Source organism: Brachyistius frenatus, unplaced genomic scaffold (assembly GCF_029030835.1).
Source record: "Brachyistius frenatus isolate BFR_SWC_R1_liver_20210118 unplaced genomic scaffold, ASM2903083v1 Contig_199, whole genome shotgun sequence".
Classification (NCBI taxonomy): domain Eukaryota; kingdom Metazoa; phylum Chordata; class Actinopteri; family Embiotocidae; genus Brachyistius; species Brachyistius frenatus.
Window position 1 is genome coordinate 133,752 of NW_027210798.1, and position 26,954 is coordinate 160,705.

The following is a 26,954-nucleotide window of genomic DNA, read 5'->3' on the forward strand; positions in this document are numbered from 1 at the left end:
CATGCTGCTGAAAATTTAACACTCACAAAAAACCTCTTCAGTAAAACTTCAAATACATTTTCAACAGTCACAGAGAAACAGGAGCCGCTGACCTCGTCCTGCAAGAAATCAACGCAGGAAGCTTCAAACTGAGACGGCGAGCTAACGAGGCTGAGAGAAAAGTTCAGATCAGAAGTATCGAGTATCTGCTCTTTCTCTCTCACACACACACACACACACACACACACACACACACACACACACACACACACACACACACACACACACACACACACACACACACACACACACACACACACACACACACACAGTGTTTTAAAGTCATAATCCCGGGTTTACACAGGACCCGCTCCCCCGTCTGATGAGGATATCGCTGTCACATCATTATTTTCTGAAGCTCTAAATATACACAAACAGCAGCGTCTCCTGTGCGCTCGCACTATTTCTGACCCACAATGCACTCAATCTACAGTTCCGTTGACAGGGACAAATTTACACATCATGTCCCCCCGGAGACGATCCGCTCGGTCCACGGGCCTCTGACAGCGCCTCGTCTCTCCGGACGCTACCTGTCTTCGGGGCATGTCACAGTCGTGGATTCCTCACAGTGTGCTGAAGAGCGCTCCGGAGGTTAGATATGTAGGTTACACCTGTTTCCCAAACTCAAACTCTGTTCACAGCTGCTCCCAGCGAAACACCAGCGGTCCCGAGAAAAGGCCTGCTGGGAATAATGTTCACATGTCGAGAAGGGGAATGGAAGAAACACCTCTCAGTGTTGAAACTGATAAACAGCAACTCAAACCGACAAACAATTAACACGTTAAAACAGTTTCAACAAATTAAACAAATTGAACTCACTCAGATTCATTTTTTCATGTTTATTTTCTGTAGTTTCTGTAATATTAATGATAAATTATTCGATATTTTGAATATATAATGTCTAATTTTGTGAACGCATGACATGCCAACACTAAAGTCACACAAAGAGATTTTACGGCTTCACATATAAAGTTCATAAAAATACAGATTTGGGGCAAAAAACTGAACAAATAGGACATGTTGTTTAACATCCATCATCCAGAATATTAAAGTTTATAACGAGCTTTACAGCATTTAAGTCTGGAATTTAACCACAAAAGTAACATGAACTGCAAAATATGGTCAATTTCAACAAAGCTACAAACATTTGATGATGTCACAAATATTTTGTTCAATAAATAAATAATGATAATATATAGTTATTTATATATTAGAAGGAAGTATCATTTATTTCCATGCAACTCATTTAGTTAAGATAATTTTTACAAAGTTTGTAAGGATGATTATTATTTCAACTAAATAATATAACTGCTAAAAGTTACATTCAATTCTTTGAATTCATAGAAATATATTTTTTAAAGGCTTTTAAAAGTTTTGTGATACATAGATGTTTTTGCAATTGAAAGAACCTCCATCTTCAAATGCATCATAATGTTGTACTGTAATATTAATCTGACTGAATGGAGTGATGTGTGTGTGTGTGTGTGTGTGTGTGTGTGTGTGTGTGTGTGTGTGTGTGTGTGTGTGTGTGTGTGTGTGTGTGTGTGTGTGTGTGTGTGTGTGTGTGTGTGTGTGTGTGTGTGTGTGTGTGTGTGTGTGTGTGTGTGATGGCTGGTTCGGCCCCTCCATCGTTGAAGTTGAGTGACCCCCATTAGAAGAGATGAAGGGAGCCTCCATGAGGGAGGACAAGTTGGACTCAAGGTGTCCCCTGTTTTTGAACTTCGTTCACGTTACAAAATGTGCACATTTCTTTTATTTATATTGACATAATTTGCTTGATTAATATGACATGATTTATTTAATTTACCTGACGGACATTTTGTCATCTGTATTTCTGTTGACACACACTGGCAGCATGATGTCCTGCTGCACACCTGGTTGGATAACAATTAAGTTAGTGGTCCATGACATGCAGCTGTGACCGTCCTTATGGAAAAGTTGATTTAATAACCTGTTTGGGGGGACAGGGACAACAAAAGACAAGACTTTACAACATCATTAAGTCGCATAGGAGTGAGGGAGTTTGTCCGCCGTAACTTCTCTTTCTTCCTCTTCCTCTCCTACTGTCTCTGGAACATCGCCTTGATTGTAAAAATAAATTATAATAAAAAAGACAATATTTCTTTCTCAAACTAAAATGTAAATAAACACATCATGAAACTAACTATATTCTTACTGTTCATCAAAATGTGAATTATGTGCGATAACTTCCCTGTTGAAGATCAGCGCTCTCCGAATGCTCCTCCAGTTTGGAGAGAAATCACGTTTCCTAAATGAAGCCAACAAAAGGTCTTCGAGGTTGGAAGAAGACTTCTTATCTTCAAGACGTCTGTGGGATCCTCGTCCACCGAACTGCCAGTCAAAGGTTTCCAGACTCTTCGTCTCTTTGTTCTGCTCGTGGTCAATCGGGGGGTACACCATCGTCATCCCACTGAGAAATCCCCTTCTGAAGATAGTTACACATCAGACGTGGTTCTTTTCCTTCTCAGTGGTCCCTGGGAGGCCGCGGGACGGAGGCCGCGGGACGGAGGCCGCGGGACGGAGGCCGCGGGACGGAGGCCGCGGGACGGAGGCCGCGGGACGGAGGCCGGAGGACATAAATCTGCTCTGGGTTCCCTGAACACACACACACACACACACACACACACACACACACACACACACACACACACACACACACACACACACACACACACACACACACACACACACACACACACTCTGTTTCACTGGGCCACCATATGTCTTCATCTGGACCTTTCACTGGGTCTGATCTCACATCTGAACACACACACACACACACACACACACACACACACACACACACACACACACACACACACACACACACACACACACACACACACACACACACACACACACACACACACACACACACACACACACACACACACACATTCCAAGAGCAACTTGTGTCCTGACAGCGTTTTAGTTTTCTTTTTTTGACAATTTCGACAACAAAAAGTTCTCAAAATTGAGAACAAACCACGTTTACATCTGAAACTGACGCAGGTTGAGTTTAGTTTCAAGCACAAACCTGAGTTCACATTTTCAAATCATTGAATTACAATTCGAATTCACAATGTTTTCAAACAGCAAAGTTAATCGGTGGATGAGCCAGAACCTTTTCCAAGCTTCTGTTTATTTGTGCATCGAGCGGCTGCTGGACTCGGTGTCCTCCGGAGGTGGAGAGTGACGGAGGCCCGGTTCCCTTCGACCCGGCACTCTCACTGGCTTTACATGTGAGTGTGTGTGTGTGTGTGTGTGTGTGTGTGTGTGTGTGTGTGTGTGTGTGTGTGTGTGTGTGTGTGTGTGTGTGTGTGTGTGTGTGTGTGCACACTGAGCACACACCACATCAGCAGTGTGTCGCGACCTCACTAACAACACACCTGGTTTGGTGTCTGAAATGGAGATCCATGTTGTTAGTTGGATTTATAAGTTTGTGAACTCAAACAACATCGGATTATTACACAAGTCCTAGAAGTAGATAAAGAGAACCCAATTAAACAAATGAGATAAAAATATGAATCATTTCATTCTTGAGGAAATTATCCAATATCACATATCTGTGACACGGCAAAAAAGACAGAGGATAACGTTTATCAAATAAAATACATTTCTCAAAATAAAATATTAATGTAAAAACAAGGTTGAAGATAATAGTAGAGTAATGACGCTAATCTTTTTCCTCTGTACATATACAAGTGTGTATGTATACTTAATCGTATTTTTATTGAGCTGCATTCTGTGCAGTGGTTACGTCGTTCTTTACCTGAAAGATCCAGTACTGGATCATCATGTCCTCACTTCCAATAAATCCCGCTGTTCGATGGCCATTGCTGTGCTGCACACTGTTTGTGCCCAACAGGAACAGTCTCTGAACGTTGTGAAGACGAGGGAATGGGCTGGGACAGACACATTTGGTGATGTTAGCATTTGATCTTAGTACCTCAATGGGATGGCAGAAATAAATCCCTACGTGCTGATTGAAAGTGCCTGTTTTCTTTGGCGAGGAGTTCCTAAAGCTTGCCGGGGAATTTTCTACCTTACCTCTTAATTAAGAAAGAAACTCCCCACTTTTGCAAGTGCGACTCCACGCAGAGTTAAACTCCTCGACAGTGATTTGAATTTGAAAGGCCTTACATGCCCTTGCTGGGCCTGCAGAGCCATCACACCAGCTTTATACTCTCCTTGGATTGGTTGTTTCACTGACAGGTCCTGAACCCCAATCCCAACCTAAATTTATCATGTCAAATTTCATCACTAAAGTATTTTGTTGAGTTGGTTACCTATATTATCCCGAATGTTTCCAACCATGTTCAAACTGTGGGAAATGTGTAATTTTAATAAAGGTAACAGTCTGTTTCATGAGGTCACCAGATAATAGCGTCATATCCACTGGGCCCTGTCTGTTTGCTGGGAAACACTGAGAGAGTATGGGGCTGGCTAACCACAGCAGGTAATGCTCGGGTCTCGCCTCCAACATGGCGAATAAACTACATTTAGTATATGTACCATTATCACTAATGGAGGAAGAGGTATATCTAAATTAAGACTGCATGCCCAATGAAAACACTTTGCACATATGCTCCATAATAAGAGCTTCCTGTATTAAGTATGAGCAAGTAGAGGTGTATAAATCCTGAGGATAACTAGTACCTGTGAACGGAAATGTTGAGAATTGCATTTATAATATTGCAGGATCTCAAATAACTAAGATGCACTTTTATTAGTCCATCTTCTGAATACTAGTTTCACCACAGCAGACTGGCGTCATTAACATCCGCCGCTGCAGGAATACGTTGCCTTGTATCAGTGCAGTCAGATTCTTTCAGCACCGCGGTTTTCTTGTCCTTATGAATTCTCTGTAACATCTTTGTTTGACCTGATGACGTTTTCCATTGAGGTTGAGTAAAAATGGTTCGCAAAGGACTTACAAGGTCATTTTTTGGACTATTCGCTCATACCCTGAGCCTGTTGTGTTGGCTCCGCCCACCCTGTCTGGTGGAACAACCACTGTGAGCTGGTTCAGTTCATAGTACTTTCATCAGACGGTCACAGGCTCAGTCTCCACTGTGTTCCCTCATTTGGTGTTAAATAGTGACTTGACAGTCATTCATCTAAATGAAAACCAGATCACTGAGAACAAAGACAAATTCACCTACTTTACTTCTGGACACCATCCTTACCATCTTCATGTGATCTCTTTATATTAAGTACATTATTAAGTACACTTAGAGGGACTTGGTCAGTAGAACTAATAGGAGTGTTTGTCTTAGAGGTCCAGGTAGGTTTCCATACAGAGGGATGGATGTGGATCAGACTTCTCAGCTGACAGGTGGTGTATCTGCAACAGGTGAACAGGTGTTTTCTGAAACAACCAACAAGCCGGCAGCGGCGTTCCTCTCCTGCTGATTACTGTCAGAGTGCTTTGATGATCATTTCAGTCTGAAGTTGAGTTGCCCAGCTCTTTGCATTTCAAATGCATTTCTCATGTCCCTCTATGACCTTTTTTCTCCCAGACTTCAGCTCTGAGAGAGGGAAGGTTCAGAGAAAATGAGGATCTGCTGTAACTCAAAGAGGTCGTCAGCCGAGCAAACACCAGAATGCTGCAGACGACACGCCACCGAGGCTCCGGAGGGGCCGGCGAGGCTCCAGAGGGGGTGGCGAGGCTCTGGAGGGGGCAGCGAGGGCCAGCGAGGCTCCGGAGGGGGCGGCGAGGGCCAGCGAGGCTCCGGAGGGGGCAGCAATGGGCGGCGAGGCTCCGGAGGGGCCGACGATGGTGGGAAGCGAACCGCAGCATGTTTGTGGATTCAGTGACACTTTTGACGTAAAGCTCCTCAAAGTCAATACGATCAGCTGGCAGTAATTTATTTATGTGAACCCTCTTTACACTGCAGGGCATGTTTTCAGTGCTTGAACACGGTTGGTGAATATGAGATGAACTTGGCTGACCACGGCAGAATCTCCAGCCAGGCTGTCAATAAAAACCCAGATGAACCGTTTCAAAATAAAAAGTGGCTAAAGAATACGTACTGAGCGTGCTCAAAACATTCGACTCCCATGGAAAAGCTCAGAGAACAATAATATACAACAATCTGAGGCACACCTCATTAATTCTCACCCGTACATGCAGAACAAGCAAATGCTGACATCTGTATGAAACTGGAAAAACTGCTCACTGTCACAGACAACGTTACTGGACTCTGAAGGGATCCATTTTTTATAGCTACTGTAAATGGTGTGTCTTCTGATTTTTGTTTTGATTTTCTGGATATTTTAATGAACAATTTCTAAGTAATAACTGCTGCCACTCATTTATTTCCAGCAGAATGTCGTTAGAGCAGAGAAGTCTATGGAACACATAGGATATAATGTGGGTAAGAAGACTGAAGTGGAAACCTGAGGTTTGAGTTTCAAACACCTGTCAAGCATCCTGGGGATGACATTCACATTGTATAACTCTAAAGCACTTTCCTCACATTATCATTACATCCACTTGACTTCCCCAAATCTTTCTTTTAATTTCCAAACTCTAGCCATGGTTTAACTGGTATAAACAAGCAGAATTTTCTGTCCCATCATATACACTTGAAAAATAGTTTGGAAAAGGGTTTTCTCTTCTTCCTGTATGGAGGACAGCAGCTGTAGTTCAGATTTTCAAAATAAAACACACACGTGCAAAGTCATCACATCACCGTCCAGCCCAGTGGTCTTTCAATTTGGAAAATTAAATACGTTCTCCTTCTGCTTCACTATGTTAAATAGTTACACAATAAACAGGAGGATTCGAGTTTTAATTACTAAAACTCAGCAGCTGTATTAACTGCGTCTGTGGGCTGCAGCACAAAGTAGGAAATGACAACAATAACCACAAAACAGACAAATAAGAAGCCGTTTAACAACGTTTATCCACGATAGAAGCACAATAAATCAAGGAAACATGATCAAATCAGGAAGTAAGATAAAACGGGCAGACAAAATGCTTCTGACACGCTCCAGGTGGGAGATGAAGCCGTGCAGAAGACGGAACAAAATCGCGGCGCTAATGCGACGTGACGGGCCGCGTTTAGCGGAATATACACGTTTCACGTGTAGTTGTGACCATTAGTGCCTGCATGTTTACCATCTCGCCACGGAGCTGAAACTTAAACAGAGAGCAAACATCACATTTTGCGTACATTTTTTATGAGACAAAAAATGGTGAACAATTATGTTGTTAAGGGCGAGAAACACAAGCTGCATTTTCTACGCGGACATATTGGCATGTTGGGAAACCCACGTCTCAGCGTTTCTGCTCAGACGCCTCAGAAGGTCCCAGTGAAACTCGGTGTTGACAGTCTGACTCTGGGGGACGAATTCACGGTGACACACATCAGTAACATGATTGGGTATAAAAATATGATTTCAGAGAGGCAGAGTCTCTCAGCAGTGAAGATGGGGAGAGGTTCACCACTCTGAAAGACTGTGTTGGAAAATAGTTCAACAATCTAAGAATAATGTTCCTCAACGTAAAACTACAAAGAATTAGTGGATTTCATCGTCTACGGTTCATAATATCATTACAAGATTCAGAGAATCTGGAGAAATCTCTGAACACAAGGGACAAGGCTGAAAACCAATATTGGATGGTGGTGATCTTCGGGCCCTCAGGCAGCACTGCATTAAAAACACACTATTCTGGAGTGGAAATCACTGCATGGGCTCAGGAACACTTGTGAAAACCATCGTCTGTGAACACAGTTCATCGCTGCGTCCACAAATGATGTTAAAACTCTCCAAAGAAGAAACCAGATAGAAACATGATCCAGAAACATCGCCGCCTTCTCTGGACCAAGATCATTGAAGATGGACTGAGGTGAAGTGGACAACTGTCCTGAGGTCTGATGGATCACAATCTGAGATTCTGTTTGGAAATCATGGACGCTGCATCCTCCAGGTTAAAGAGGAGAGGGACCATCCAGCTTGTTATCAGCTCAGTTCTAAAGCCAGCATCTGTGATGGTACAGGGATGCATTAGTGCACATGGCATGGGTAGCTTGAACATCTGGAAGGAAGCATTAATGCTGAATGATATATTCAGGTTTTGGAGCAACATATGCTGCCATCCAGACAACGTCTCTTTCAGGGAAGGTCTTGTTTATTTCAGCAGAACAACGTCCAACCACATTCTGCACGTATTCCAACAGCATGGTTCTCTAGTAGAAGAGTCCGCTGATAAACTGGCCTCCTGCAGTCCAGACCTGTCAATCATTGAAAACATCTGGAGCATCAGGACATGAACAATACAACAAAGGAGACCCTGAACTGTTGAGCAGCTGAAATCCTCTATCAGGCAAGAATGGGACCACATTTCACTTTCAAAACTCCAGAAACTGGTCTCCTCAGGTGATGCAGCTCAGTGGTGAACATGATCCTGTCACAACTCTTTTGAGACGTGTTGCTGACATCAGATTCAAAATAATTACTTTCTGTTTTTATTTACGTTTTCACAGCGTCCCAACTTCTTTGGAAACGGGGTCGTACAATGATGTCTGTTCGAGCACCACTGGACATCAGAGGAGTATTGTCACTACCGATACTTTAGTTAGATGCTCCCACCGCGCGCCCTTGACCCTCAGATGGATCACCGTCTGTGAGCTCAGACAGTTCAGGGCTGCAGCAGAACCTGCTGTCTGCTGTTTGCTTAGACTAAAAAGCTGCTAAAAGCTGGGATCAATTGGGCGGGAGAATCAATCAGGATCATCCATGTTTATACGACTCAGGAGGATTACCTCACTGTTACTGGAGTGGCCTCACAGGAATGGCTGGCCATTAGAACAGTGGGACTAAACACTGCCCCGCTGTTTACACAAATGGTAATGCGGGCCCGGCCGGGGCTCCGTGTGCCAAAGACAATTAGGCCCCTATACAGACTGTAATCCACAGCCAGGCACGAGGTAATCAAACTCAGACATCACTGAGCCCCTGAAAACAATGAGGGATGGGGTTACAATGAATGCATGTGAAGATAGAAAATGAATTAGCTTAACACGGAGCATGTGCTACACGGCTAAGAGTCAGGGGAGGTTTTTAAAATAGCACCTTCGGTCGGTCAGGAGGTTACTACAAGTGTTACTGGATATTCTGCGTGTAAGGATCGTGTAGGTGTTTATTCCTTCATTTGGTGTGATTTTTATTTTGGGATCTTATTAACTCAGATTAAACAATTGTACTAGTCAATAGCATTTATTTGTGCAATGTGCAATTTCAGCATGTGATTTACAGCCTTAACAAGAGTCCTGAGGAATCTGGTGGGATTGAATTATTTCTTTTTTCATCTTTAAAGACTGAGGTCCCTGATGAGTCAATTGACGACATCCACCAATCGTTTCTTGAGACAAATGTCACCACGCATTAGAAAAAGAAACACTGTTGTCAAGCTGAGCAATGAAGTCCTTTTTCTTTCTGAGAAATATCCCAAACACATTTTGTAAAAGGACAAATTCATATTTTGCTGTCCCATTTAAAAATTACGAGCATTCCTCCTGTCGATGGATAATGACCACGAAGAGATCCCTTCGTTAAGGGATGGGGGACAAAATCGACAGTCTTTGAGATGGAGGTTCGAACTCTCCCCCTCGTTTCTGACATGACGTGTTGAGGAAGATCCAACAAGCGACTGGTTTGAACCTCACTGAGGCTCTTCACATCCTTCAGCTGCAGCTTCCCAAGAAAACGGAGGAATCCTAACCAGGGAATTTCACTCTAAAACAATAACTTTGGAAGACACACATTTGATTTGTGTGGCTGAACTTGGATGTTTATGTTTTATGGAGCTCGGCCTGTGGATTTTGTTCCCGATCTCCTACATTGTTGAGCTGTAACAGGAGGAATGATGGCAGTAACTCTTTCAATGTACACATGGGCCTGTGGGTGTTGTATTAGGAAGACTTGAAAAACTCAGAACTTATCTTACAAACTGGGAAGAGGAAAGATGGTGAGTTATTGCAGCAACCAAATATCGGTCAGTATTAAACAGGAGTTAACATCAGTTTTGTGGTGATACGTTATTACGTCTGTTAAAATGATCACAACACATCTAATTCTGACATATTTCAACATTCATCATTCCTTTCATTGTGTTGTCAACATGGATGATTTACTTTTCACAGATGTTTTGACTCAACATAGTGAAAGGCAGAATGAGGACTGTTACAGTGAGACAGGGGCGCACATTTGACTATTTACACAAATGTCATTTCAGGGAAATAAAACGTGATAAACAAAACAAATGGATTTGCAACATACAGGTTGCTGTTTGATATAACATTAATTGCCAGAATATGGTAATGATTTATGTTTTTTTTTTGACAAATCAAAGCAAAAGGCATTAATGGGGGAGTTTAGATGTCTGTGTCTTGAGGCATAAAGGAAAAAGCTGAACCTGTGACTTTCTATCATCATGCTGCTTCTGAAAGAATCTTCACAAATGGTTGTTTTACTTTTTCTCTCATTGGAAATCAGGAAATATATCGCATATCTAAGATTTATTATAATTCATCAGAAGTCAAATGATAATTCACAGAAAAGTAAGACATGATGATTAATAAACTGTTGAATGGCGTGAATCAGTGGAGATGAATGAACCAAAGTCAACACATTAAGTCGCATGGTGTTACTGCTAGGCCTATACAGGCGAGATTCTTCTCTGTTTTGCTGAAGGACACGTTCACAGGTCACATGACTGTTTCTGGGATATCTTCTGTGGAAAGTGTCACCATAAACAATTGTTTAATTGGCTTTTAAAGGATGTAACTCATCTGGTAACAGGCGGTGGTGTCGCTTTGGAGAGAAGAACAGGCAGAAAATAAAAAATAAATAAATAAAGTGTGTTCGAAAAAAAGGAACAATACTGTGTGTGCACGTGTGAACCTTTCTGCCATTCATTTCTGCATGAGTCTACAATGTGATCATGACAGTGCCTCCTGTGTTACTACACAGCTCAGAACACATCAGTCAGCTTGACAGACGCGTGTCCCGCCAGCCTGTGGACGTATCAGATGATAAGGTGGACTAAAGCCTATAAATACGGTTGCCCGGTCTCCCGGTGAGCCAGTGTTTAAACTCTGCTGCACCACCTGAGGATCTCTGTTTGTCTCCGCAGCTCCGTCTTCCTTCCGCCGTTCAACGCTTCATTATTTCGGCTCAGCTCTGTTTTTATGCACAGGAGCGCCGTCAGACGAGACGTTTTTTCATGCTTTTTCAAGTATGAATTAATCGCGTGCTCGACCTATTAAAATGTTGTCTCCCCGTGCGTAAAATGTTGCGCTTAGTGCGTCCTGGCGCGGACGATTCCTTGGAAAATGTGGGGTGTCAGTCGCGTGTGTTTCACGCCCCGCTGCTGTGGGTCGGTGCAGAGCAAGAGTGGCATCTCAGCGACAAAATCTGGATGAAAGAGCGTCCTTTAGAGCTCGAGCATGCATCGAGTAGTGAGATCATTGGCGTTATAAATACCCCCGTGCCAGCAGAACTACTCCAGCTACTGCAGCCGGGGTAATGCCCAGGAGCGCTGCGTGTGTGTGCGCGCACACTTTCTGGTGGCCAGATCTTAGAAGCGGCACAAAAATGCTAGAGGTGGCCTAGCGACGGTGTCCCTTCTGGAAGAATGAATGTGCCTCTTTACCTTCTGACCTTTGCTCACTTGGTTTGCGCCGCCGCCGCCGGAGCACAGCACGTCTCTTTGGAGCGCCAACTTCTGGAGGAAGGGATCATGTCGGGACGCAGGACTTGCAGGCTGTACTGTCGGGTTGGCATCGGCTTCCATCTCCAGGTTCATCCCGACGGCAGAGTCAACGGCAGTCATGAGCCCAACCAGCTGAGTAAGTCATTCACTCCGGGTTCACGGTGCACGGAGCAGCCCAACTACTAAATTATAAACGTGTGACGCGCGCATGAATCCGGCGCGCCCCGCTGAGAATGCGCACTTTGATCTACATTCCTGCATTTCCTCTGATTAATCCCGCTCTGTTTGCAGCTGTATCTGTTTTGAATGCCATCCCTGCACGTTGTAACAATAATGATTTACACAGGAAGAGCGTAAGACACGCGCTCCTAAACTTAGGCTGCTCGACCCTGTGAAATATCTGAGCAGTCATCTGCTGGACGAGCCTTGTTTGTGTCTCTCCGGGATGTTGGCAGGTAGACTATTTGTGGAAGTAACAGGTGCAGCAGTGAGACACCAGGATGTGTTGGATTGCTCCACAGCACAAAATCATTTCTCATTATCGACTCTAACTATCTATAAATCTTTAAACTGTTTGTTTTCAAAATCCTTATCATTTGTTTCACCTGCAAAGTGAATGGTTTGATCTTTTTAAATGAAATAGGTCATAGGTCAAGGAACACAAATAAGTCTAGATGCAGGTACATTATTGTGCACTGTTGGAATATATTGTCAGTTGATTTGAGAGGAAAACTTTGAGTGACCTCTCAGTGCAGATGGATGAATAATCAAACACGGCCATGCTGGGTTTTTGAGACTGATATCAAATGTTGATATTCAAAAGTTTATGAAATGAAATGAATGAAAAGCACGTGATATTTTGTTCATAAAAAAAACACTTTATATGGTACAGGAACAGGCAGGGACATGTTTAGGTGTCTGTCCGTGTTCAGGCTGTCAAACTAATCTTTTTTGGGACTTCAAAAATAAAAATTTGACTTGTGAATGAGAAAGAAACTGAAAAATGTTTGTGGAGCAAATCCAAATACACCAGTTTGGATATTGTTCTTACAAGCAAAGTCAGATAGATAAGGTATTTAACATGATGTTTAGATTAAACATGATTCTAAAACCGTATTTCTCAACACACTGAAAACTCTCTGTAATAGAAGTAAACCCTGAACATTATTCTGCATTCAGCAGTTTTCCAGCGATTTGCCTGGAAACATGATGAAAAACTAAAATACAAAGTTAAACGTATTAGTCTTTAAAGTTTCCACCTTCCTGTTGAAGCCATAAATCCGACTCAGTTTTTTACTGCGCCATCAAATCCTTCATCACTCATCCGGTGACGAAGCGGCCGGAGCTCACCGTGAAAGTGCACTTGTGCCTCCATTTCATGGTCCCCCTCAGAAGACTTGTCAGGTTACATTTCACCAGGACAGCCATGTGGGTTTGAATCCTGCGTGACAAGGCAGCAGACGAGCCGGAGACGGCCGTCTTAGATCTGTAATATGAAGATTCTCTTACACATCTCAGCTTAGGATGGAAGTCTCCGACAAGACAGTTCACTGACTGTATGAAGACAACAGTAATCTGGGGGAAAAAAAACTTGTATATAAGGTGCATTTTGTAATGAAATCAGTGTGAAGACATGTTTCTGTCACGTTCCTGTGACAGCAGTTCTTTCCAGAAATACAGCCTGTTAAACTTTGTGTTTTTATGTCAGTTTGTGGATTTATTTTAAAGATGAAGGCAGAGAAACAACGACGTGTGTAGTTTAACTTTCTGAGAATTTGTTTTGTCTCCTGCAAAGTTCAGTTGTGATTTTTAGCCCATTTGATTCTTTGTTTATTGGCATGAGAGTTTCTCCTTTGAACCACCGTGTTGTTGTCCTGCATGGAAGAACAACTTCATGTGAATGATTGTGATCAGTCAGCGTTTCAGTGGACAGTTTTTATGTCGCATGATGCTCCAAATATTAAATGAGAGAGAGAGAGAGAGAGAGAGAGAGAGAGAGAGAGAGAGAGAGAGAGAGAGAGAGAGAGAGAGAGAGAGAGAGAGAGAGAGAGAGAGAGAGAGAGAGAGAGAGAGAGAGAGAGAGAGAGAGAGAGAGAGAGAGAGAGAGAGAGAGAGAGAGAGAGAGAACCTTCATTGGCACAATATACTGTTCTACTTTACCAAGTTGGTTAAAGTTCGCTCCAACCGTGGAGTTATTACATATCAACAAAATATTTACAGCATTAAAATATTTACACTGTCAATGCTTTTTAGGTATTATTATCTTACAGCAGCTGCTTTATACAACTTACACATGATTAAGAAAATACCGTTGGTTGTGGACATCAAAAAATACCATATTAGTCAGGATGCAACGCGCAACATCTCCACAATGAAACTTGAACTTTTCTCATCACTGTATGTTGATTTCTTGCATTTGCAAAAACTTTTGCCATTAAGCATTTACGGCTATTGCTGATTATTTATATGAAATAAACATATAGGATTTGTCAAATTCTGTCTGGTGCAATCAGTCCATGACCCCTTTTATACCGACCGGGACCACTGACAGTAGTTTTCATCCTTCATATGGACCTGCCAGTCTGTGGTCGGACCTGCTGACTGTCAGGAGGTGTTCCTCTGTGAACTCTAGTTGTCTCGTAGCCCGTCTGCTCCGACTGCCTCACAGCTTCAGTTCTCTTCTCTGTGAATACAGTCTGGTAACTCGGCTCGTATCAGCGTTCATAGCCGCTCTGAAGTGCGGACGAATCAGAGACCAGCGTCGGTTGGTAATCGCGTTTGTCCCACCCCTCCTTCACTGTGATTTGACGGCTGTTGACAGTGACGAGCGCTGCGTTAAGATTTTTGAACTCTCGTTGACCAGAAATAAATAAATTGCTGGACGTTCATCGCTCAGCGCAGAATAAACACTCAGCACCTCATCAAGCTGCTGGAGTTCATTAAAAACAATCTAAAAGAAAAATGCTGTACTCAGGTAGTTGCTGAGGTGGCAGACTGTCGGACGGTTTCTGTGCATGCTGATTGGTTAAAATGAACTGGAGGTCTACGCCCATTACAATGGAACAACTGCAAACGATTTCTTGTGGAGGGTGACAGACCCATATTCACAGAGAGAAACTGGGTTCTGGTTCGCTCCAGGCTGGTCATGTCAACCAAAAGACACACAAGTGTCCCTTGGATCTCTCATGATGGCTGCAGTGTTCTGTTGCACATTTAATATAACATTGATAAAATGTGAGGATAAAAAACAAACTGCAATGTTCAACGATTGAGGAAATTATATGGAACTGGCATTTTATTAAGCCAATAGCAGCATTCATCGTGGTGATATGGAGATAAGGTAATTATAGCTGAAAAATTACATATTGTCCCTTTAACTTGTACCTGTCTGAGCACTGATGATCTGAAGGAACATCCCATAAGAGGAAGATAAGTGCAAAGGTGAAGCTGAGCTGGAGAACAGAGCTGACGTGACAGCTGAGTCGATCCCGTCAGATCCGTCATCCAGACTGCAGACGAGCAGCGAGACAGGAAACGACAAGAGGACTGAAAACATATCGTGTCAGCCGTCCATCATCAGATCCTCTTGTTTGTCCTCGCAGGTGTCCTCGAGCTCTTCGCCATCTCTCAGGGGGTCATTGGTATCAGGGGGGTCTACAGCAACAGATTCCTGGCCATGAATAAAAGAGGACGTCTCCACGCCACTGTGAGTATCACACACACACACACACACACACACACACACACACACACACACACACACACACACACACACACACACACACACACACACACACACACACACACACACACACACACACACACAGATACTGCTGACTGTGCAGGTTTACTGTTTTATTTGAAAGTGACACAACTCAGGTGTTGGTTGTAATGTTGCTGTCCAATTAAACGGACCAGAGCTCTTTGGATTTTTAAAGCGCGATGGATGATTTCACTCTCACAGATTCATTCAAAGCATCAGTGTTTTCCTTGAGTATTTGAGAGCTCCAAAAAAATCTACCCAACACACACCCTGACATATTACCTCCTTATGAAGTTTCTATTGCTAACAAGTTAGCAAACCGACTCAAAGCAACATTATCTTCACACTTCAGTTCAATATTTAATCTTCAGTCTCTACCAATCATCAACCATCAGTGATGTCATCAACCATCAGTGATGTCATCAACCATCAGTGATGTCATCGTTGGTTTGTGAACGTTATGACTCCTCCAGTTCAGATTCTGTCCGTCACCATCTTTACTAGTTGGGAGCAGTTTGGAGCAGGAAGTGACCATATTTGGACGAGCTGGGGGAGGAGCCAGCGGTGGATCTGACCGATCTGATCGGAAACCTGACGATACTACGTCCCGCCCACCGATAGCTGTAACCTGACTGCACCACAGGCCTGTCAATCAAACAGACACGCCCCCAAAAACAGGTCTTCTTGAATCTTCTTTTCTAATGAATGAGGGATTATTTTCAGATGGACCTCCAGAAAACTAATAAGAAGGAGTGACTTTAGCTAACAACACCGAGATAACTGATGGACACATTTTATTCACTTTGGATTTGATGAGAGAAGTTGAATGGGAGTCTATGGAGCCGGAGGCTTTTTGGAGCCGACCTCTAGTGGCACTCGCTGGTATTGCAGCTGAAGACACTTCTGGATCAGAACCATTTTACAGACCGGAAGCTACGAACACTTTTATATACGGTCTGAGGTCTCCACAAACCTGAGACAAATATATGTCTCTTTATTTTTTTTAAATCTTCAATATGTTCTCCTGCTTGTTGCTCACTTAGTCTGTACTTTGATCCTGATCAGGTCGTGTACGGTGAGTTTATCAGAGATTTGTTGACTCCAGATGGCTGCTGCTGCTGGATGAGAGCTGTAAGATGGAACCAAAGCAGTACAAATAATAAGCTACAATGAAATAGAAATATACAAGGAAGGGTCAAAAATACATCCCTCTTGAAAATGTCATGTAGTTTGACCAAACATTAATTTCTGTTCTTCTTTGCTGATATGATGCTCCTCTCAGCTGCAGTCCAACATCTCTTGGACACATGATTTGTATTTCTCCATCAAAACTATGCAGCTATATTTGCTTTACTCATTATTAGTTTGTGAAGCTTTCCATCTGTGCTGTATGACAAAATCCCCAAATCTGACATCAGCATGTCATGGCACACTGCTGTAATCTTTAGCCACAGTTTTTCGAAGACTTTCAAAATCCCCCCAAACACACAGTAAGCCCAAATCTGCTCACAGCAGCTTGGCCTCGCTGTCACCAGCAGGCCGGCCGGCCGGCCAGCAGCCAGACTTGTGGACAACTCATGTACGGGAGCCTTGGCAGGCGTACAGAAGGAGGCGGGTCCCTATTAGCATGTGTTAATGGGGAGAGCAGATTAAGTCCTGTCTGGGACGTCTGATAATATATAGACGAGTCAGTCGCAAACAGAAAATCAATATGTTGAGTAAACAATCGGCCAGCCAGCGACAATCAAAGAGCTGAGAGTCTGTGATCTGCTGAGCGCCGCTGATTTACATCCGCCAAGCTCCAACTATTGTTTCATGAAGCCATGTCAGGAGGGGGTGGGGGGGTAGAGTAGGGGTGACCCGTCAGCTGCAGCATGTTGGAAATGTACTAATGTGACTGTGCAAACATGTATATGTTTGTATGGATCATATGTAAACGCACAAGAAAATTACAAACTTCCTAAAAGTTAAAGCGTCACGTCCCAAACAAGATTTAAATGTAAACCAAACCTGCACACACATGAAAAATGAAGGAAAACAATGTGAGAAATCAAAACACTGCAGAAAAATGAGCCCAATGCAGAAGTGTCTTCAGCTGCAATACCAGCGAGTGCCACTAGAGGTCGGCTCCAAAAAGCCTCCGGCTCCATAGACTCCCATTCAACTTCTCTCATCAAATCCAAAGTGAATAAAATGTGTCCATCAGTTCTCTCGGTGTTGTTAGCTAAAGTCACTCCTTCTTCTTAGTTTTCTGGAGGTCCATCTGAAAATAATCCCTCATTCATTAGAAAAGAAGATTCAAGAAGACCTGTTTTTGGGGGCGTGTCTGTTTGATTGACAGGCCTGTGGTGCAGTCAGGTTACAGCTATCGGTGGGCGGGACGTAGTATCGTCAGGTTTCCGATCAGATCGGTCAGATCCACCGCTGGCTCCTCCCCCAGCTCGTCCAAATATGGTCACTTCCTGCTCCAAACCGCTCCGAACTAGCAAAGATGGTGACGGACAGAATCTGAAATGGAAGATTCATAACGTTCACAAACCAACGGGTGACGTCACTGCTAGTTTCTGGTTGGTTCTGACTCAATGGACTTTTCTTTATTCTGGTGTAAAATGTCGGCTGTCTGTTCACATCTGCCAGCATCTACAACTCCAAACTTAAAATGTCAGATATGAAAATCCACATCGACTCCATCTGTTTGAACTCAAAGGTCAGTCTGTTATTTGTCTGGTTGAGTTGAGTCTGCACGACTTCATTAATTAATACAATCAAGTTGAAGCTGTCCTCACACCTGTCTACAGCTTCTAAATACAAATCTTTGAATATATATTTAAGCATATACAAGATGATGAGCATCTCAATTAATGGCAAGAATAAATTTGTTTAAAAGCAGAACTCATTATTCATCATCATCATCATCACAGCAGGTTTACGGATCAACACTGCTGGACCTGCCTCCTCCGAGGGCATGTCAGTATGTCAGAGCTGAAGTGTGTCCTGGGGTTCAAAATACGCGACTCGGACATCAGATCAAGACACTCTTTACTGAGACTCAGGCAAAGGCAGAAGCACAAAGTGGAGTTCAGTGTCAGGTCCAGAAATACAAAAAACAGGCAAAGGTACACAAGCAGTTGGCAAGAATCCAGGAAACAGAAACACAGATTGAACATGAGGAACAAGAAACACTGGTAAGAAGAGCTGAGAAACGACAATGAACTGGTAAACAGGAGGAAAGACACAGGTTATATATGAGAGGGTGGCAAGTCAATCAGACGCAGGTGGAAACAATCAGGACGGGGCAGACAATCACAGAGGGACAGGAAGTGAAGATGTGAGTGTACAAAATAAAACAGGAAATGGAAAAAGCACAAGGAACTTAACAGACTTAACAAAGTGCAGTCTACCTCGTTAGATAGACAGATAGATAGATATATACTTTATTAATCTGTCAGAGGGAAATTTTTACGTTCCAGCAGCATATATAGGGCAAAAATATTGAATATAATTTTTTTTTAAATGCACATTCTATACAATAAAACAAAATAGAATAATATTAAATAATCTGAACTAAACAACAGTGCAATGAATTAAAACAAAACAACAAACAAAACAGCAGTGCAAGGGTCACCGTTGTGTGATGGATTTGGCGAGAGGTGAGTATAGTTTGATGCCATGTTTCTGTGAGTTACTTCAAATTAGTGTTGATAGAGTTAAACGTCAGTCTAAAGGATTCTTTTCTGATTAAGGACACAATTAGGAAACACAGGATCAATATACATTTTTTCACTACAAACTGCTTTCTACTTATCTCAGTTTGGGCCATCAGTGTTTCAGCAAGTCAAAGACACAGGAAGTGGCCATATTTGGACGAGCTGGGGGAGGAGCCAGCGGAGGATCTGACCGATCTGATTGGAAACCTGACGATACTACCAGTAGCTGTAACCTGTCAATCAAACAGACACGCCCCCAAAAACAGGTCTTCTTGAATCTTCTTTTCTAATGAATGAGGGATTATTTTCAGATGGACCTCCAGAAAACTAATAAGAAGGAGTGACTTTAGCTAACAACACCGAGATAACTGATGGACACATTTTATTCACTTTGGATTTGATGAGAGAAGTTGAATGGGAGTCTATGGAGCCGGAGGCTTTTTGGAGCCGACCTCTAGTGGCACTCGCTGGTATTGCAATTTAAGACACTTCTGCATCGGATTTATCAGGCCTGGAAGCTACGAACACTTTTATATCCAGTCTGTGCCTTTGACCTTTTCACCAGCACCACCTATGTGGTATCAGGCCACAGATTTACACTACTGTAAATCGAACAAATACTCCCAAATCGTCTGTATGTTGACCAGGAAAGTTCATTGTTTACCTTGTATAACAATAGTTAGAAAATAATATAACTATGAAAAGCTGAAGGTCAAACTTTTAGTTGAATTTAACAGCTGACTGCATTTGCTGAGAAAGACAAAGTTAAGATTTTTTCTTAGTATATTTCAACACTTTGTAGCTGATATCAGCTGTTTATAGCCTTTTTTGCATGTCTTGCATTTTAAATATATAGTATACATTTAGTTTTTTTGCATCATATCTTTGCCAGGAAGATACCTTGCACTCTGAGAGACTTTCTTACAGTGTGAGCTTACTTTGCCTCCGGAGCAGCTTTGATTGAGAGAAATATTTGTATAACTAAAACTCCAATCTGTGGCCACAGCTGCACCGTGCTTTTGAACCGCCTTGATGATTTGGGGTGGATGTAAAGCTCAGCGGCGTCCAACAGGCTGCGGCCTCACGTCAGGGTGTCAGGTGACGGCCTTTAAACGTATCCTCATATTTACTATGTAGATGGTTTCACAGTGGCAGTTTATTTGCTGAATAACAAATGAGGAGACAGATGCACATTTCTCTGTATGACCTACTCAGAAAGCTATCACAAACATAGTCTTTAAGAAGGTGAAATGGTCACCTGCTCTATGCAAACCTGAGTGAGGGAGGAGGAGGTGGAGATAGAGAGAGATACGGAAATATATGAGACAAGAGAACTAATGCATTTCAATGTTAAATTAGTTATGATGATATCATTTGCTTGCGGTAATAAAAAAAAAATAGCTGAGACATTATGCTCATGTTTCATAATTTCAGAACAATTTGATTTCATTGATGCATTTTTCTTTAATTTAGAAGTCAACTGAAATACAGTAAGTAGCCTACTTTTATAAGCATAACTGACACCCCAGAATTTATGTTGTATTTTCTGGAGGTCCATCTGAAAATAATCCCTCATTCATTAGAAAAGAAGATTCAAGAAGACCTGTTTTTGGGGGCGTGTCTGTTTGATTGACAGGCCTGTGGTGCAGTCAGGTTACAGCTACCGGTGGGCGGGACGTAGTATTGTCAGGTTTCCGATCAGATCGGACAGATCCACCTCTGGCTCCTCCCCCAGCTGCAGAAGACGATATACCATTAAGGATTTTATTTGCAATATTTTTGATTTCTCAATTTTTTTTTTAGGTTGCATCTTTTCTGCATTTATACTGACGACTCTTTTTTTTTATTTCAGATCATAAAGTGTTTAAAGTGTTTAAATCAGATCCATACAGAGATAGTTTCTTAACTTAGTGTACATGACATTAGCAGTAACATGTGGTTCTGTTTAGCGTTGACATTTTTGTCAGTTGTAAACAGTTAAATGTGTCCACAGCTCTTGAATAAACTGCGTTCAGATTTGGTCCAGATATTCGTGTCCCTCACTGGATGAAACTATGTGTTTGACTTGTGGTTCATCTATCGCTACCTACAGCACGGATGTGGACTCTTGGGTTTATATGAAGCAGCATTTTACATTCAGGCAGCATTTTCTTGGGAAGAGATCTCCGAATTCTCTCAGAGTTTTGTTGAAGCCAAACAGTCTGGAGAATTTTTCAGCCAGTTACCTACAAACCACAAAAGTTTGTGAATATCAGAATAGCATGAGAGTTGCTTTGTTTAGTTAAAAAGTATGTATCTGTCTGTAGCAGCAGTAAGAAATAAGAAAGGAAATATAATATATTCAAGAATTAACCTTGTGGATGATGGGAAAGGTCCCTTTAAAAGACCATGACTGATGGAGCAGGGCAGGAGCCAGGTTAGACAGCTGTGCAAGCATTATGATTTTAACAATAAGATCTGTGGAATCTGGCTGCTGCTATTAAATCCTATGAAGCCCAGCAGGAGCCAAAGCTTCTTCCTGGTATGTGTGTGTGTGTGTGTGTGTGTGTGTGTGTGTGTGTGTGTGTGTGTGTGTGTGTGTGTGTGTGTGTGTGTGTGTGTGTGTGTGTGTGTGTGTGTGTGTGTGTGTGTGTGTGTGTGTGTGTGTGTGTGTGTGCATTCATACATGCTCCAGTGGATTTGTTTCCAAATGTCTTGGTCTCTGACTGGTACCAGAGCTGGTATGTTGCTCGACTGTAGCATACTGTGAAATCATGTCAATCCAGCCGTAGCAGTGACTCCGGAGTTTCTAATCATCTTTGAAAACAACAGCCAAGAGGAACAGTCGGTCACTTTGAATAACTTAAAGCTCTGTACTGTTCTTGGGCGGCCACAGTTCACTCTCCTGTGACTGGCATGTTTACCAAATGCTGTAATGGCATCATTTTCTGCTATGCTGCACTCTTCAGCAAAGCAGAACAGTTTGTTTTATTTCAGAATGGCAGGAGGTTATACAAGGAAGTTGTACTGCAGCAGGAAAGCTGGCGTCCCTGGGTACATGTCAAAGTTTCCCACCCGAGATATTTTTAGGCACAAAATGGGAACATTCAATGGATCTCTACATTTTCCATTTTATGAAACGTGGTGTCTCAGAATGTAAAACATTATGCCAGTGTTCGTCTCTACATATGTGTCCCTAATATTTTGGTCAAAGAAATTTGGTTTGGAGCCAAATTTAAAAGTTGGTTTGGTGGCAGGAGGCACTGCATTAAAAAGCGAAACAATTCTGGAGTGGAAATCACTGCATGGGCTCAGGAACACTTGTGAAAACCATCGTCCGTGAACACAGTTCATCGCTGCGTCCACAAATGATGTTAAAACTCTCCAAAGAAGAAACCAGATAGAAACATGATCCAGAAACACCGCCGCCTTCTCTGGACCGAGATCATTGAAGATGGACTGAGGTGAAGTGGACAACTGTCCTGAGGTCTGATGGATCACAATCTGAGATTCTGTTTGGAAATCATGGACGCTGCATCCTCCAGGTTAAAGAGGAGAGGGACCATCCAGCTTGTTATCAGCTCAGTTCTAAAGCCAGCATCAGTGATGGTACAGGATGCATTAGTGCACATGGCATTGGAAACATCTGGAGCATCATGACATGAAAAATACAACAAAGGAGACCCTGAACTGTTGAACAGCTGAAATCCTCTATCAGGCAAGAATGGGACCACATTTCACTTTCAAAACTCCAGAAACTGGTCTCCTCAGTTCCACAACGTTTCCAGAGTGTTGTTAAAAGAAGAGTTGATGCAGCTTAGTGATGAACATGATCCTGGAACAACTGTTTTGAGACATTGAGGAACATTATTCTTAGATTGTTGAACTATTTTCCAACACAGTCTTTCAGAGTGGTGAACCTCTCCCCATCTTCACTGCTGAGAGACTCTGCCTCTCTGAAATCATCTTTTATACCCAATCATGTTACTGATCTGTTGCCATGGTAACATAATTAGTTGTCCACCAGGTGTTTTTTTTTGGCTTTACAAAACTTTTCCAGTCTTTTGTTGACCCTGTCCCAATTTTTTTGAGACGTGTTGCTGCATGAAATTTAAAATGAGCTTGTATTTTTGATAAAACAATCAAATTTCTCCATTTCAATATTTGATATGTTGACTTTGGTCTATTTGCTATTAAATATAGATTTACGTGATTTGTAAATCATCACATTCTGTTTTTATTTACATTTTTAACAGCATCCCAACTTTTTTGGAAACCTGGTTCTACATTTCATAGATGGCCCCCACTTTGCACATGACAGTGAACACATTTAATCCTTGTGATCAGTTCACTGTGACAGTAACAAATACCGTGACCAGAAAACCCCCAGCCTGTGTATTTTAAATTAGAATGTCTTATTGGATGAACTTAACAGGCCACGTTGAGTTTTAGACCAGCACACAGGAGGCTCTGCTGTTGTCTGTCAAACCATCTCTGTCATGAAACAATATTATGTCGATGACTTCACCCAGTGGCAAGATGAAGGTTTATAGGTTTTTTCCCGCTCTGAATTCTGTTGTAATTATTGTATTACAACAAAAATGATCCCTCAGAGATTCCCTGTTTGTAGCCCTCCCTGATCTGCTGCTGTGTGAGTCCCTGTATTTTTAAATGATTTCAATTCAAATGTTGTTTGAAATATTGTGACACAATGAAAGATGGGTGTCCTCTCTGCAGATGCAACACAACTCACTGCAAATGGTGACAAACAGACGTTAACTTTTGGACAGTAACATCTAGTTTTGCAGAAAAAGGAAACAGATTTGATCTGAAATCACAGTTTCTGACAGTAGTTGTATGTTTAAGTATTTGTGTGCTCTGTGTGATCAGTATTAACTTGGAACTAAATCTGTCCCATTATGAAGAACGTGGCCGAGGTCAGCTGCCAGAGGCTCGTTAGTGGGAGCTCCTCTAAAGGAGCCGCTAGTTTTTCATTCCCCGACTTAAAGATAATTATCTGAGCCACAGCTAACAAAAAGAAGCAGGGTTGGGTTTCATGTTAGCAGGTCCCACATGTTCTGCAGCTGAACCTCGTTTGGATTTAGACAGATCGAGTATCATGTCCTTCGAAATGAAACACTTTACAAATCTAGCCGATTTAAAGGTTTGTTAATTCAGATTAACATTGTGATTATACAACAAGTTAACAACTAAATGTAATCAAAATCTCTTCATATTATTGCTCTCAAAATATAAAACTTTTTGTGAGCGATCTCTGTTGCCATGGCAACACATCGGGTATGACTAAGCACTGGAAAACAATCAGTCGTGTCAGTAGACTTATGTAAAGTATGTAATGTTTACTAGTCCAGGAAGTAGTCGGACCCTTAGCAACCACCCTAGCAACAGAGAATATTTCTAGTCTCCAACTGAATAAATACAGAAAAATAGAAACACTAAACTGATCAGCTAGCTCAGTCTGGTTGGAACAAAGATATCTGATGAACAAAGATATCTGGTGAACAAAGATATCTGATGAACAAAGATATCTGATGAACAAAGATATCTGAAGAACAAAGATATCTGATGAACAAAGATATCTGATGAACAAAGATATCTGATATATCTGATGAACAAAGATATCTGATATATCTGATGAACAAAGATATCTGATGAACAAAGATATCTGAAGAACAAAGATATCTGGTGAACAAAGATATCTGAAGAACAAAGATATCTGATGAACAAAGATATCTGATGAACAAAGATATCTGATGAACAAAGATAATCTGATGAACAAAGATATCTGATGAACAAAGATATCTGATGAATAAAGATATCTGATGAACAAAGATGTCTGATGAATAAAGATATCTGATGAACAAAGATATCTGATGAACAAAGATAATCTGATGAACAAAGATATCTGATGAACAAAGATATCTGATGAACAAAGATATCTGATGAACAAAGATATCTGATGAACAAAGATATCCATGTTCTCATGTGTTTTTAACATTTTAGCTCCGTGTCATGTGTTCAAACCAAACCGGTCCAGCTAGCCTCCTCTAGGATTGTAAGTGCGTGACTATCCGTGGTGTTACGGTACGGGTGCTCGGAGCGACCAAAAAGGACCAAAAGAGACCCGACTTCACCAAATGGGTCATTTAATAGAACTAGAACAAGTAGAAACTACATTATATTACATGTTATATAATATTCTATTCTAATTCTATTTTCCCATTGAGGAGGTGGAGGGATATTTCTAGTGATGAGCAGGATGTGTTGTCATGGTGATTTGTTCCAAATATTCAGTTGACCAATCAGATCGCTGGGTCGGCGCTACTGGTTGTTTAATCAAAAATGAATCCCTCATAGTCTCAACTCAAACTGATGAAATTTATTTTGCAAGCTGAGTTCCATTTAGATTAAAGTTAACGCTTGCTAACAGCTTCCGTTTCCCTTCTGTTGCAGGAAGGGTTCACAGACGACTGTAAGTTCAGGGAACGTTTCCAGGAGAACAGTTACAACACGTACGCCTCAGTCATCCACAGGAACCACAGGACTGGTCGCGAATGGTTCGTGGCCCTCAACAAGAGGGGAAAAGCTAAAATGGGCTCCAGCCCACGGGTCAAATCGCAGCACGTCTCCACCCACTTCCTGCCCAGAGTCAGCCATCACGACAGGAGCGAGCGAGGTTTCACCATCACGGAGAGGAGCAAAGAGAGGAGGAAAGCCCCCCCTCCACCGCTCCCCAAACCTCCCCTGGTGAAGGCTAACGTCCACGCAGGGACGACACCGAGACGTACGCAGGTCAAGTACTGGCCCAAGTACAGGTTCGGATAGGTTCACAGACTCTGGACAGTAACGTGATGGACATAACGGCCATTTTTCACATTCAAAGCATTCCGGGTATCGATGAGGTCAAAGGGCTGCAGGGACGACTTCTGTTCTGTTTTATGTTTTCAGTTACATGATGCTGTCAAGGCTGGAATCCATAACGCTCTGCATATTCTTGACGAGGAAAACTAGACATAAAATACAATACTGACATTATCCTCCTTCATTTTTTAGTTGGAAAGAGACTGAGCAAGTTAGGCTAAACGTTTTATGGTATTTAAAAATGTTCAGCTCTCGGATATACGGTATATTTTATTTCTTTTCGTTTTGATATCTATTCTTTTTAAAAGATTGAAATAGGTGGAACAAAATGATATCTTTTGGGTTATGAATCTGTATTTACCAATAAGCAGAAGACAACAGGGACATCTCTTCATCGGGACTTTCAACATAACATAAAAGTTACTGATACAGGACCAGAATGTAAGTTCATTCAAACATTAGTTCTTGAAATGAGGCAGCCCCAATCACCATTTTACAGTGATGTCATTCATACATACAAGTGAAAGTAATTTCAGGGTTAGTCATGTGCAGCAACGTCGGTTTGAAGACTTACTACAGAATTTAAATTTGTTATCGAGCACCAGGAAGCACGAAGAGAAGTTAAATCATATTTTAGTTTACATCTGAAATACATCTGAGGGAAATACAGATAATTGTAAAAATGCACAATGTTGTTGGCTTTGTCATCCAGAAAGGTGACACGTCCCAGAGCAACAAGAACCAACTATGTTTGAGCATCTCACCACCCTCATCCATGCAAATGAACAGAAACAGGTTCTGGATTTCCGCTTCAAACACTGAAAAATATTCCCATCAC

The 26,954-nt window shown here is 42.0% G+C and overlaps 1 protein-coding gene across 1 annotated transcript; it reads left to right on the forward strand.

Moving 5' to 3' along the window:
• Window positions 1-11,707: 11,707 nt before the first annotated feature.
• Window positions 11,708-26,080, forward strand: fgf5 (fibroblast growth factor 5). The gene is made up of 3 exons (XM_069718801.1): window positions 11,708-11,921; window positions 15,388-15,491; window positions 25,709-26,080. The coding sequence occupies exons 1-3, from the start codon at window positions 11,708-11,710 to the stop codon at window positions 26,078-26,080; spliced, it is 690 nt and encodes a 229-aa protein (XP_069574902.1).
• The last annotated feature ends 874 nt before the right edge of the window (window positions 26,081-26,954 follow it).

What these genes read in the sequence shown, in the direction of transcription:
- fgf5 (XM_069718801.1), top strand. Translation starts at nt 11,708, where the DNA reads ATGAATGTGCCTCTTTACCTTCTGACCTTTGCTCACTTGGTTTGCGCC. An exon ending in TCATGAGCCCAACCAGCTGA is followed by an intron (nt 11,922 to 15,387) that starts GTAAGTCATTCA and finishes TTGTCCTCGCAG; the next exon opens with GTGTCCTCGAGCTCTTCGCC. An exon ending in GAGGACGTCTCCACGCCACT is followed by an intron (nt 15,492 to 25,708) that starts GTGAGTATCACA and finishes CTTCTGTTGCAG; the next exon opens with GAAGGGTTCACAGACGACTG.